This window comes from Oncorhynchus masou, chromosome 18, assembly GCF_036934945.1.
Source record: "Oncorhynchus masou masou isolate Uvic2021 chromosome 18, UVic_Omas_1.1, whole genome shotgun sequence".
NCBI lineage: Eukaryota > Metazoa > Chordata > Actinopteri > Salmoniformes > Salmonidae > Oncorhynchus > Oncorhynchus masou.
In genome coordinates this window covers 44,684,876-44,699,919 of record NC_088229.1, presented here as the reverse complement: position 1 = coordinate 44,699,919, position 15,044 = coordinate 44,684,876, and the positions used below count along the sequence as shown (strand labels likewise).

At 44.6% G+C, this 15,044-nt stretch overlaps 1 protein-coding gene across 3 annotated transcripts in view; it reads right to left on the bottom strand.

Annotated features, from left to right (window-relative positions):
- Nucleotides 1-522: 522 nt before the first annotated feature.
- The window catches only part of LOC135504684 (poly(rC)-binding protein 4-like), a 53,390-nt gene continuing 38,868 nt past the window's right edge, over nucleotides 523-15,044 (bottom strand). Inside the window, exons 10-14 of one of the 3 annotated variants that reach the window (XM_064923470.1) lie at nucleotides 7,957-8,013; nucleotides 7,454-7,535; nucleotides 6,385-6,434; nucleotides 1,871-2,040; nucleotides 523-1,625 (exon numbers count right to left, since the gene is read on the bottom strand). In XM_064923470.1, coding sequence (XP_064779542.1) covers nucleotides 1,268-1,625; nucleotides 1,871-2,040; nucleotides 6,385-6,434; nucleotides 7,454-7,535; nucleotides 7,957-8,013 — 717 coding nt within the window. In that variant the 3' untranslated portion in view covers nucleotides 523-1,267. Of the gene's footprint in view, nucleotides 1,626-1,810; nucleotides 2,041-6,384; nucleotides 6,435-7,453; nucleotides 7,536-7,956; nucleotides 8,014-15,044 lie in introns of all 3 variants that reach the window. The other 2 variants (XM_064923471.1, XR_010450149.1) reach the window with 2 other exon arrangements.

The window sequence follows — 15,044 nt, the reverse complement described above, 5'->3', positions numbered from 1 at the left end:
TAGTAACCCTGTCTGTGTGTGCTGGGTATTTGTGAATGCAGGCGGAGCCCTCTGCTCCAGTGGGGTTGAGGAGCCTGTCTGTCTCACTGCAGTTATTGTTCGAGGACAAGAGCACAATGATGCAAAGAGCATCCCTCCAAAAACCTGGCATTTGGAATGACGTGCCACCCACTGGCTCGTGATAGTTAGGGGGGAAATAAAAATAACCTGGCTGGAGGAGAATTGGTGTTATGTCATGTTTGTATGGTGTGTAAAGTGTCTTGACAAGTGCCTTCTTCACTGTGGTTTCAAAAATATTGATTATCTGTAAAAGAAAAAAGAAAAGCAGGACCACTACTTGGGTGTTTCATGTATTTTGCAGTATGTTTGGAGCACACTGACTGGCTTTTGTTTTTGAGTGTGTTTTTGTTTGCACATTGACTGTTTGAGCATTTCTTCTGGTTACCACAGGCAACAAAGAAGTTGCAGACTCCACCTTTAATTGACAAAGGTAGAATTTAAAGGGAGACGCATACCTGCAGCTACCTCAAGAAACAAATACTTTTAATAAACAAAACAATACAAAGAAACAAGATAAAAACTAGTTGCACATTTCAAAAAACCCAACAAAACAACCTAACACTGAACAGTACAGTACTAGCTATAGCACAAAGGCATAAAAAACACCATATTTTTCTTCCCAAACATTTACAGATATTCTTAAAAACTTCAAGAAGCAATCACAGACATTGTATAAAAGCATCATACAGTTGAGCAGCCATCCATATCAGATTATAATTTACAAATTTAATGAAGGATAAATACTTTTTGGCCTACTCCTAACTCGAGAGATACACACTTACCATTACATCAGTGCATGATTTGCATGAAATTCCAAGTTAGGGCTTTTCCCAAGTTAGGACTGTGCTCTATACGAGTGATAAATAACAGTAGAATGAGGTGGGGGTGAAAGCGGTCCATAAATTCATGGGTAACTCACAAATCATCTATATATGTAATGTATAGTATACCTTATGATAGCTTTCATCCAAATCTCTGTTGGTCTCTTCCTTGTGGTGAATTATAAAGTACAGCCAAGATAATCTCTGGCAGCAGATATGGCTACATCAGGGCGTGATTGGAAGAACATAGGGCAAGTCTCACATGGCACCCTATTCACCATAGAGTGCACTATGTAGGAAATAGGGTGTCATTTGAGATGTAGCCATAAGAGACAATTGTCCTTCATTTCAGCCTTCAGAAGGCTGGCGACGTGTAGTATGTAGCATCAGTAGGGTGCAAACTTCTGCCTGTCGGGTTTCTTGATGCAGTTGGCCGAGGAGATTTTGGTAGTGTAGGCTGCCAGGGAGGCGTGGGATGGGGCGGCGGTGACAGCGACCTGGGGGGCGGGGCTGGAGAGAGTCAGGAAGGGGACAGACTTGACCCCTAACAGACTGGAGAAGGGAAGGGCGCCGTAGGGGTGGCCCATGACAGGGGTGGGGGAAAGGGTACCCATGGCTGCCAGAGTGGAGGCGGTGTGGGGGGAGGAGGCCGGGGAAGCGGGATGTGTGAAGACCATATTAAGGTCAGCCATGCTGGGGGTGGCCATGGAGGTTGCCTGGGCCGTGGATTTAGCTGTCTCTAAACTATGGAGAGAGAAGAGTGGCTTACAATACCATATATTAGAATACAGTACAATGCAATACAATACAGGTGTATGAATTATCTAAGGGGTTATTACCAGAACAAGAGCACAATGACCTCATCACTGCCTATCCCCAAGTTATTTAACCTTTAACCTGGCCTGTTATGGAAACAGAATTCCCTCTACCTGCCAAATCCCCTCTCCTGCTGATTGGTTAGCCTGGATCGCATTGGCCAATGGCCTTACCAGGAGGTGATGAGGTACTGAGCCAGGTTGATGCTGACTGGTGTGCCAGTGATGGTGACGTGTCGGTCATTGGTTCCGTCCAGCTGGCTGCCGATCTTTATCTGAGCCCCCGATACCTGCCTGATCTCATTGATCTTAGTGCCCTGTCGGCCGATGATCGAGCCTATCAGCTGCAAGACATAGAACAATAGATGGATGGATGGATGGATGGATGGACGGACAACTATATCCAGTGGATATCTATTTAAACAGAGATTTGCCTAAGAGTTATTTATTACATTGACAGTTGTTTCAAGACTCTCAATATTGCAATACATCAAACAAAGCTATTGTAGGCTATATGAAAGTGGTGTTGATGATGATGATGCTAACTATTAATAATGATTAAAAATGCTAACAATAATTGCAAAAGCTTGTGTTGAGAATGTGCTTACATACTATTGTTGGTCTTCTATGGTCTGTGTATGAAATGCACTCCTCTCTAAACATTGTGATCACATTGTTTGTATGTTATGGCCCTGTCATCTATCACGCATGTGAAATACACTGTTTTTCCAACTTCTTCCTTAATTGCAGTGCGCCGTGCCCCGGTAAAAGAGACATGGTAGCGAGAGTTGGCAAATTTGCCTCTTATTAATCTGAGTAGCTAAAAGGTTATTGATTTCCATCACCGTGGCAACTTTCCAAACAAATCACTTCCCAAACACGACCCAGAAGAGAAGCATCTCTTGGCTAATGGAAAACGGAATAGGAAAATAATTCAAAACATGATCTACAGTATAATCCGGACGGTTTGTGTAGTGTCTTTTTGCTGACATTAGTTCACAAGATACTGACATGTGTTTATATTGGGTCTTAGAAGATGTTATCCTCTTTCAATCAGTTTCTGTTTCTAGAGAACAATGGCCAAGGCTGGAGGATCATGCTAGGCCTAAAGATCAGAGTCTATTTCAAGGGTCTAAGTGTGAGTGCAGGGTGTCAGGCCACAGAGGCAGGGTTATGCTGTCAGTTATGCTGTCATACAACACTCCTTCCGTGGCCTCCAACTGCTCTTAAACGCTAGTAAAACCAAATGCATGCTTTTCAACCGTTCGCTGCCTGCACTAGCACACCCGACTAGCATCACCACCCTGGATGGTTCCGACCTAGAATATGTGGACATCTATAAGTACCTAGGTGTCTGGGCTAGACTGCAAACTCTCCTTCCAGACTCATATCAAACATCTCCAATCCAAAATCAAATCTAGAGTCGGCTTTCTATTTCGCAACAAAGCCTCCTTCACTCACGCCGCAAAACTTACCCTAGTAAAACTGACTATCCTACCGATCCTCGACTTCGGCGATGTCATCTACAAAATAGCTTCCAATACTCTACTCAGCAAACTGGATGCAGTTTATCACAGTGCCATCCATTTTGTTACTAAAGCACCTTATACCACCCACCACTGCGACCTGTATGCTCTAGTCGGCTGGCCCTCGCTACATATTCGTCGCCAGACCTACTGGCTCCAGGTCATCTACAAGTCTATGCTAGGTAAAGCTCTGCCTTATCTCAGTTCATTGGTCACGATGGCAACACCCACCCGAAGCACGCGCTCCAGCAGGTGTATCTCACTGATCATCCCTAAAGCCAAAACCTCATTTGGCCGCCTTTCCTTCCAGTTCTCTGCTGCCTGTGACTGGAACGAATTGCAAAAATCTCTGAAGTTGGACACTTTTATCTCCCTCATCAACTTTAAACATCTGCTATCTGAGCAGCTAAGTGATCGCTGCAGCTGTACATAGTCCATCAGTATATAGCCCACCCAATTTAACTACCTCATCCCCATACTGTTTTTATTTTATTTACTTTTCTGCTCTTTTGCACACCAGTATCTTTACCTGCACATGTTCATCTGATCATTTATCACTCCAGTGTTAATCTGCTAAATTGTAATTATTCACTCCTATGGCCTATTTATTGCCTACCTCCTCATATGCCTTTTGCACACAATGTATATAGATTATTTTTTTTCTACTATGTTACTGACTTGTTTGTTTATTCCATTTGATTCCAGTTCATTCCAAATCTGTGTTGATGCCTTTTCACACTGCTATGCTTTATCTTGGCCAGGTCGCAGTTGCAAATGAGAACTTGTTCTCAACTAGTCTACCTGGTTAAATAAAGGTGAAAAAATAAAAAATAAAGGTGAACAAAAAAATGCTGTCAGATATACGGTGAGAGGCCTTGACAGTGATGGAGTATCCCCAGTATGTGTGTGTTGGCAGTTTAATGATGGATGACTGATAGTGGCCCCTGTGAGAGAGAGACACACACACACACACACACACACACACACACACACACACACACACACACACACACACACACACACACACACACACACACACACACACACACACACACACACACACAGTTCTCCTGCTTCTGTCCTTCTCTCTGTATTTCACATTCCTTTCCTGAGAAGTCACAGTCCTGTTTCGCAACATCTGATTGGTCACACAACATCCTGGTTGGTCTCTGGCTATTCTTGGCACAGTAGATTATTCTGGGAGCAGCTAGCTAGGCACTGGCACAGCCCAGCCAGGCTAAAGAGCAGCCCTGGGAGACAATGAGCACCACTAACACAGACCTGGGATCAGGGATTCGACCAGTACTCTCCCCTGCTGGGAGGGAGAATCAGTACCTCAGAACAATCCATGAATTCTCAGCAAACTGAACCAATTCACCCTGATGCTTATATTAAATTGATTGTTAAAAACAAAGTTATGTTTAGACCATTGTAATCCAAAAACAATGTGGAGTAGAAGGCTAATATTGAATGTCTGAAGGGCCAATTTCAAAGGTATGTGTAGGACCTCTAGGGGCTTCCTGATTTAGTGTAGAGAAAGGGAAATACCATGCAGCAAATAGAACATTGTATACACTGGTGATTATCAGTCCTAAGCAGGGCATACACAGTACAGTAACACTGCATGCCTCACCTCAACTGTTTCACCTCAGCTGCTACTGTGCAACTGGCCTATATTATCTTAGAATTCCTGCTGAAGTAGTCATTTGGAAAATGACACAGGAAGAAGGATGTGGTGGGAGAGTCACCATTTTTATCCAGGCTAAATCTTCCCTCGGCAGAAGTACAGTATATTGCTGACCATGTCTAAGCTCTTCCTCAATGCCTCTCTCTGTACCCTAAGGCTGCATCTCAATAGTATATGTGACCTATTTACCTCATCTCCTTTTCTTCAGATGCAGTGCCATGGAAGGGTAGGACAGGGGAAAGCAAATGCCTCGTATGTCCAAAGATTGCTTTTTACCTCTGCTATGTATTCAGATCAGTGCAGATCAAGATACGCTGATGAGGAGAGGAAGCTGTTTCAGACTATTGAGATGGACCCAGCCTAAAACTCCCACTGCACCTCTAAGAATGGATCTTCAATCCTACAGTTTTTTGCTATGATACTGAGAGAGAGAGAGAGAGAGAGAGAGAGAGAGAGAGAGAGAGAGAGAGAGAGAGCTAGCTTAGACTCAGCTGTCCCAGTCATGTAGCCCACTCTACAGAACCAGCCATTCCACTGATGGATTGGGCAGTTTGGTATTTAAGGGTTTGCTGGGGTGAAAAACGTTGTCCAACAGTTATGTCTGGTTGGCATGTCATCTTGAATAGGAGAGCTTATTGCATTCTGCCATGGTGTGATTCATTTCAAGACTGTAGAGTACATGAAGTCTCTGATCCATTCAAATAGTCAGACAGCCAGTGCTAGATCATCACAGAGGACAATCCGAGTAGTCTTCCTTTCCGAATGTATTCCAGCATCTCTGTCTTTTGCTCTGATTGGAGAGGCATCACATGCGGCGTCTGAGTGAGAGGGAGAGAATTGCTGGCAGTTTTTTTATTGGCTGTTTTGACAGCAGAGAGAGAGAGTGTCTAAGTAGGTCAGGGAACATGAAAGGATTTACTGGGTATTCATGGGAGTCCCTCCGAGACACTGCAACTGGAACCCAGACAATAACACCAGGGGATCCATATCGGCTCAAAATCCCAATGACCTTGGGTTCGTCTGGGGTTATAATGACTTGGATAATTAGTATGTTGCCAAGATGTATCCCCTTCTCTCCTTTGAAGTTACCCAAGACTACAGTCTCTCGCACGCTTTCAACACTTGAGCATCTGTCTGGTGTCACCTGCTTCTATGAGTTGTTTACGTGCAATGTGATATTTCTGCTTATGCTGCTGTTTGATGTGTTGTTTGGAATGAAGCCTAGAGTAGATTGTTCTGAATAACAGCATCTTGGGTTGACGGTAAATTCCATTTAAATTCAGTCAATTTAGGAGATTCATTTAAATTCACATTCAATGATTGAAAAGCAGCAATTATTTTCAATGAGTATATTTCAAATTTCCTAGAATTTAATTGGAAGTTCAATTCACCTTCTGAATAGACTTAACCCAGAGGATATCTGAAAAAAATCATTTAAATGTAGAATGTAATATTATGTTCAATTAACTGCTCACGTCATTTGGAATAAGGAGCTCCTGCGATGTCTGGGAGTTTGAGTCCATCCCTAGTGAGAGAAAATATGTAACTTAACAATCCCTTTCATACATTCATACATTAAATGTGGTTTGCAGGTCAAGCAAACCAGCCACATGAGGTTGGTGGCACCTTCATTGGAGAGGATGGGCATGTGGTAATGGCTGAAGAGGAATAAGCGGAAAGATATCAACAACATCAAACACAGGGTTTCCTTGTGTTTGATGCCACGCCATTCACACCATTCCAGCATTTATTATGAGCCGTCCTCCCCAAAGCAGATCCTCCACTGAAACCAGCATAATGATATATATATTTGGTGGTATAACAGCTAGATTTAGCTAAGCAGCTAATTTCCATTTGAATAGAAACACGCCACCTTTCTCCAGGCTCTCTGAAACTGTGGCGGGACACATCATTTCTTATAATACGTTCCCTTTTCACTGCCAAATATGAAGAGCTGTAGGGAGCTTCCTCTCATCTTCACCGCCACAAGCACATAATCAGTTGGGTTGATGACATGGATCCCTTCACTTAGCATTGTTGTAAAAGCTCATCCTTACCCGACAAAATGTTGATGGTACTGATATTTGGCAGATGATATTAAAATATGACTAATAGAATATAAGACCATTTTTGGGGGGTATTTAATTGTAACTTTATTTAACTAGGCAAGTCAGTTAAGAACAAATTCTTATTTACAATGACAGCCTTCCTGGGGAACACTGCCTTGTTCAGGGGCAGAACAACAGATGTTTAGCTTGTCAGCTCGGGGATTTGATCCAGCAACCTTTCGGTGACTGGCTCTAACCACTAGGCTACCTGCCGCTGCAGTAAGTGTTACAGTACCAGTAAGTGCCAAGCCAAAATCTAGCTGTAGTGTAGTTAGTGGAACATGTTGGACTAACATCAGCCATCAAGAGAGGACATCAGGTTCAGTTTTGCTGCATGCTTTCTGATCCCCTACCTCTCCTACAGCTTTTATGACTATTGTTACTCACTGTTAAATGTATTTGACTGCCATTTGGGCTAAATAAAGTAAGCTCATACCAGGGAGAACGGTTGTATTCGGCTGGCACATGGGACTCTGCTGCATGTTCTGCTGCATGGATAGCTGATGTAGCTTGGCCAACTGAGATACAGGAAGAAAGAGCATCCAAAATATATGTTCAACTTTTCTGTTTCTTGGTAGTCTTAAACAAATCTACTTTGAAACAAATGTATACACCTCGCACATATAGTTATGGGGTTACAAAAAATGAAACACATGTACCATGTCAGTTATAGAGTTGAAATGTATTCCATTTTGAATTCTTCATCGCAATATTACACTTTATATACTGTATATTACAGAAAACTGAAATATAATCAAACACCGGATTTTCAACTGTTAAAAAAACAAGTTTATTCATTATGAAATGATGAAAAATATGAATAATATTCCACCCATCAGGCCACGTGGTCATTTGACTGCATGAAAGGGCTATATAAAAAAATGACAGTGGGATAGTTAGGTTACTATATAGAACTGCTGTCTATATAACCCCACTTACCTCTGTATGTGGAATGCCATATTGGTTTGGTACAGAGTAGGCCTGGAAGAGATCACTCTGCATTAGGCAAATGACAGTAAAAAACACATTGTTATGCCAATAACCACTTAGAAGACAGTGCACATAAGTGCATCACTGACATATGTAATATTTATACAATATACTACATCAACAATGGCTAAGTGTGTGGAAGCAAATACAAAAATGCATTTGTTGTGTATTGCAAAGTGGTTTTTGAGTATTATACACTTGCTATAGGAATGTATAGCTTGTGGCTCTATAACAGGCTATATAATGCCATAAAATGCATCCATAATGTATTACACAACATGTTGCACATAGAAAGTGTTTCCAGCATCTTCAATGTGATTGCACTTCAGTCCAGATTGGACATCATCAGGGGTCTGCAATCTTCACAGCAGAGTGCCATTTAACCAACCTTCATACTCTGTAACGTGCCTCCTGTAATTTCTCTCTCTCTCCCCTTCCTGTCTCTCCTCTTCTCTCCTCCCACCCATCCTCTCTCTTTTGATGCTCCTCATCCCTCATAAGTCAGGGTGGTGTCCATGTATTCCCATTGTCAGGCCAGACAGCACCTAGCTAAACTCAATTCTGACCGACGGCAGCAGTCTGGCTAGTATTACCACTCCATGGAGACGTTAGACGCAATTCCCTATTATGCACCAAAAGGACACAATCAACTCTAAGCACAGGAAACAATGTCAAATCATTGGTAATACTGTCATATTTTTATCACTAGAAGAGATACAGCAGGATCAATAACCATGATCGACTTAAGGGAAAATTAAAAGCTGAAAAGTCAATAAGTATTCTACCCCTTTCTAATAGCAAGCCTAAATAAGTTGATGAGTAAAAACGAGCTTCAGAAGACATATATTAAGTTGCATGGACTCACTCTGTGTGCAATAATAGCATTTAACATGATTTTTGAATGACTACCTCATCTCTGTACCCCACACATACAATTATCTGTAAGGTCCCTCAGTCAAATAATGAATTTCAAACACAGTTTCAATTACAAAGACCAGGGAGGTTTTCCAATGCCCCGCAAAGAAGAGCACCTATTTGTAGATGGGTAAAAAATAAGCTGACATTGAATATCCCTTTGAGCATGTGAAGTTATTAATTTACACCCAGTTACTACAAAGATATAGATGTCCTTCCTAACTCAGTTGCCAGAGAGGAAGGAAACCGCTTGGGATTTCACCTTGAGGCCAATGAAGACTAATACAATTATACAGTTTAATGGCTGTGATAGGAGAAAACTGAGGATGGATCTACAATATTGCAGTTACTTCACAATACTAACCTAATGAACAGAGTGAAAGAAGGAAGCCTGTACATACAATGTTTGCAACAAGTCACTAAAGTAATTCTGCAAAAAATGGGGCAAGGAATTAACTTTTTGTCCTGAATAAAATGTTATATTTGGGGCAAATCCAATACAACTATTACGTTTCAGGTAAGACCCAGATGCAGACAAGTTGAAGTAACAACAGTTTATTAATCCAACAGGGGCAGGCAAAAGACAAGGGCAGTCAGGGGTCAGTAATCCAGATAGGTGGGGAAAAGGTACAGGATGGCAGGCAGGCTCAGGGTAGGGGTAGGCAGAGGTCAGTAATCCAGATAGGTGGGGCAAAGGTATAGGATGGCAGGCAAGCTCAAGATCAGGGCAGACAGTGAGGTCAACACCGGGAAAACAAGAAAACAGGAACAATCGAGAGACAGGAGCAGAGGGAAAAACACTGGTAGGCTTGACGAACTGGCAACAGACAAACAGAGAACACAGGTATAAATACACAGGGGACAATGGGGAAGATGGGCGACACCTGGAGGTGGGTGGAGACAATCACAAAGACAGGTGAAACAGATCACGGTGTGACAACACATTACTGAGTACCACTCTCCATATTTTCAAGCATATTAGTGACTGCATCATGTTATGGGCATGCTTGTAATCGTTAAGGACTGGGGAGTTTTTCAGGATAAAAAAGAAACGGACTGGAGTTAAGCACAGACAAAATCCTAGGGGAAAACCTGATTCAGTCTGCTTTCCACCAGACACCGGGAGAGGAATTCACCTTCCAGCAGGACAATAACCCAAACCACAAGACCAATTCTACACTGGAGTTGCTTGCCAAGAAGACAGTGAATGTTCTTGAGTGGCAGAGTTACAGTTTTGATTTAAATCTACTTGAAAATCTATGGCAAGACCTGAAAATGATTGTCTAGCAAGGATCAACAATCAATTTGAAAGAGCCCAAGAATTCAAAAATAATTATAATTATGTGAAAATGTTGCACAATCCAGGTGTGGAAAAGAGACTTACCCTGAAAGACACAGCTGTAATTGCTGCCAAATGTGACCGACCTCCTTGATTCGGTCTTATGTAGTAAAATTTAAAATTGTGTTTTTTTATATTGGATAAAAGCAGATACAGAGATACAACATGGCATATCATACACAGGATTTGAGGAACAATGGGAAAGTAATTCTACTTTGAAAGTTGATGAACTTGTAACCTCATCGTTCACACGCTCTTAAGCTTTAGCCCCACCCATCTCTTTATGGGTTAATCCAAGCATTCTGTCCTAACAACAACAAGCAAGCACCCAAGCTAACTGGCTAACATTGGCTAGCTTCTTCCAGACACAAATGAGAGTACAGCTCACTGACCATTTTACTCGCCCTAGCAGAGCTGGTTAGGCTGTTATGTTATCCAGAGCGCTGGTGAACACAACTGTGCTGCTGGAAACAATTTATGCTGACACCGGCCATATTCAATGAGTGTTGAGCGTTTGTAAATTCGTAATTTATTCTGTGCTCTGGCACACACAGACGAGAGTGCTCTGGAATCTGAGTAGATAGCCAGAGTGAATTTACCAGCTATGAATTAAACAGCTGTCGCAATGACATTCTATTGAAATGGTTACTGGCATAGTGGAGTCTTTTGTTAAGACATGAAGCTAAGCCAGCTAGGTTAACAATGAACCATAATACCAACTCATGACATTACTACCCTGCATGAATCTGCAGGTAGCTAACCAACCAGGATCAATGTTAGCTAGCTAAATTTAGGCTATAACAAGCAAAGCAAATGGCTCTGAGAAAGGAATAATACGATCATACAGCTAGCGTAAATAAAAATGACTTTCTGTCAAAACTAGAAACATGCAATATCTGAATTTTTTTTTAAATATAAAAACATAACTTTATTTAACTAGGAAAGTCAGGTTCTTATTTGCAATAACAGCATACCAATAACAGCATACCAAAAGGAAAAAGGCCTCCTGCGGGGATGGGGGCTATGTCGTAAGAACATTCGGACCAAAGCGCAGCGTGATATGGGTTCCACATATTTATTGACGTGAAACGCACAAAACAATAAAAGGCAAACGATACGTGAAGCTATGGAGTGCTCACAGGCAACTATACATAAACAAGATCCCACAACTCACAGTGGGGAAATGGCTGCCTAAACATGATCCCCAATCAGAGACAACGACAAACAGCTGCCTCTGATTGGGAACCATACCAGGCCAACATAGAAATAAAATAACCTAGATTACCCACCCTAGTCACACCCCGACCGAACCAACATAGAGAATAAATGACTCTCCATGGTCAGGGCGTGACAGGCTGGGATTTAAAAAAATATATATATAATATATATATATAAATATAGGACAAATCACACTTCACGACAAGAGAGACAACACTACATAAAGAGAGACCTATAAGACAACAATAGCGCAAGGCAGCAACACATGGTAGCAACACAGCATGGTAGAAACACAACATAACAACAACATGGTAGCAACACAACATGATAGAAGCACAAAACCTGGTACAAACATTATTGGGCACAGACAACAGCACAAAGTGCAAGAAGGTAGAGATTTCAAAACTCAGTCCTCCAGAAAGTGGAGAGCAACCATTACGCAGTTCTACTACGTGATACATGTTTTTTTAAAGCCGCTTTAGACAGGATTACCTACGCATACTGACCAGCCCAAATAGCCAGAAGATTGCTATATGGCAACCAATGTCAATTCATCTCTCGGCATACCCAGCCCACTCATTATCTCAGCCAATCATGGCTAGCGGGAAGGTTGCCAACTTTTTCTGTGGCTAAACAAACTAGGCTTATAATTTTAACAATTTTATTAATATTTACAGATGGCATACAAGTCTGTTATTAAGGTACATGAAAGTTTACAATTTCCAGAAGGCCAATAAACAACATTTTTTATATAAAAAAGTTTACGTTCAAATGCCTCTCCTGTGATGTAGTGACCTGCAACATACGCCTAGTTTCATGAAACGAGTCACAAATGTGTGTCACACCCTGACCATAGTTTGCTTTGTATGTTTCTATGTTTTGTTTGGTCAGGGTGTGATATGAGTGGGCATTCTATGTTTCATGTCTAGTTTGTCTAGTTCTATGTTTGGCCTGATATGGTTCTCAATCAGAGGCAGGTGTTAGTCGTCTCTGATTGGGAACCATATTTAGGTAGGCTGTTTGGTGTTGGGTTTTGTGGGTGATTGTCCTTGTTCCTGTTCTGTGTTACTTTGCACCAGTATAGGCTGTTTTCAGTTTTCGTGTCACGTTTAGTGTTTTTTGTATTGATTCGTGTTTCCATTGTTTTCATTAATAGCCACGCCGCATTTTGGTCGACTCTCCTTCGCATAAAGAAAACCATTACAGAATCACCCACCACAACAGGACCAAGCGGCGTGACAACAAGCAGCAGCAGCAGCAGCAGCAAAATAAAGACTTCTGGACTTGGGAAGAAATCCTTGACGGGAGAGGTCCCTGGGCTAAACCAGGGGAGTGTAGCCTCCCCAAAGTGCAGCAGGAGAAGAGGCAACAGGAGCAGCCCCAAAGAAGAGCTGGAGGCGGTGAAGGCGGAGAGGCGCTGGTATGAGGAGGCAGCACGGCGGCGTGGATGGAAGCCCGAGAGTCAGCCCCAAAAATGTATTGGGGGGGGCTCACAGGAAGTATGGCGAAGCCAGGTAGGGGACCTGCGTCAACTTCCTGTGGTTACCGGGGGGCTAGAGAGACCGGGCAGGCACCGTGTTATGCTGTGAAGCGTACGGTGTCCCCAGTGCGGGTGCATAGCCCGGTGCGATACATTTCAGCTCCGCGTATCGGCCGGGCTAGTGTGGGCATCGAGCCAAGTGCCATGAAGCCGGCTCTACGCATCTGGTCTCCAGTGCGTCTCCTTGGGCCGGCTTACATGGCACCAGCCTTGTGCATGGTGTCCCCGGTTCGCCTGCATAGCCCAGTGCGGGCTATTCCACCTAGCCGCACTGGCAGGGCGACCGGGAGCGGCTCGGTGCTCAAGAACTCCGGTGCGCCTGCACGGTCCGGTCTATCCGTCACCACCTCCACGCACCAGCCCTCCGGTGGCAGTTTTCCGCACCAGGCTGTCTCTCCGGCTCATCCGTACAGGTGCTCCCGTCTGTCCAGCGCTGCCAGAGCCTTCCTCCTCTCCAGCGCTGCCGGAGTCTCCCGCCTGTTCAGCGCTGCCAGAGCCTTCCTACTCTCCAGCGCTGCCGGAGTCTCCCACCTGTTCAGCGCAGTCAGAGCCTTCCTCCTCTCCAGCGCTGTCGGAGTCTCCCGTCTGTTTAGCGCTGCCAGAGCTTTCCTCCTCTACAGCCCTGCCGGAGTCTCCCGCCTGTTCAGCACTGCCAGTCTGCAAGGAGCTGCCAGTCTGCAGGAGCTACCAGTCTGCAAGGAGCTGCCAGTCTGCAAGGAGCTGCCAGTCTGCTTGAAGCCGCCAGAGCTGCCAGTCTGCATGAAGCCGCCAGAGCTGCCAGTCTGCAAGAAGCCGCCAGAGCTGCCAGTCTGCAAGAAGCCGCCAGAGCTGCCAGTCTGCAAGAAGCCGCCAGAGCTGCCAGTCTGCAAGAAGCCGCCAGAGCTGCCAGTCTGCAAGAAGCCGCCAGAGCTGCCAGTCTGCAAGGAGCAGCCAGAGCCGTCAGTCAGCATGGAGCAGCCAGAGCCGTCAGTCAGCATGGAGCAGCCAGAGCCGTCAGTCAGCATGGAGCAGCCAGAGCCGTCAGTCAGCATGGAGCAGCCAGAGCCGCCAGTCAGCATGGAGCAGCCAGAGCCGCCAGTCAGCATGGAGCAGCCAGAGCCGCCAGTCAGCATGGAGCAGCCAGAGCTGCCAGTCAGCATGGAGCAGCCAGAGCCGCCAGTCTGCCAGGATCCGCCAGTCAGCCAGACTCTTCCAGATCCGCCAGTCAGCCAGGATCTGCCAGATCCGCCAGTCTGCCAGGATCCGCCTCTCTGCCCGGAGCTGCCGGAGTCCCTCTGTCCCGAGCAGCTGTCCCTCTGTCCCGAGCAGCTGTCCCTCTGTCCCGAGCAGCTGTCCCTCTGTCCCGAGCAGCTGTCCCTCTGTCCCGAGCAGCTGCCCCTCTGTCCCGAGCTGCTGCCCCACTGTCCCGAGCTGCCCCTCTGTCCCGAGCTGCCCCTCTGTCCCGAGCTGCCCCTCGGTCCGGTGGGGTCATTGAGTGGGGTCGCCGTGGTTTGGAGACCACAGAAGCGGACAAGGTGGGGGACTAAAACTATGGTGAAGTGGGGGCCACGTCCAGCACCAGAGCCGCCACCGCGGACAGATGCCCACCCAGACCCTCCCCAATAGATTCAGGTTTTGCGGGCCGGAGTCCGCACCTTGGGGGGGGGGCACTGTCACACCCTGACCATAGTTTGCTTTGTATGTTTCTATGTTTTGTTTGGTCAGGGTGTGATATGAGTGGGCATTCTATGTTTCATGTCTAGTTTGTCTCGTTCTATGTTTGGCCTGATATGGTTCTCAATCAGAGGCAGGTGTTAGTCATTGTCTCTGATTGGGAACCATATTTAGGTAGCCTGTTTGGTGTTGGGTTTTGTGGGAGATTGTCCTTGTTCCTGTTCTGTGTTACTTTGCACCAGTATAGGCTGTTTTCGGTTTTCGTGTTACGTTTATTGTTTTTTGTATTGATTCGTGTTTCCATTGTTTTCATTAAACATGAATCTCAATAGCCACGCCGCATTTTGGTCCAACTCTCCTTCGCATAAAGAC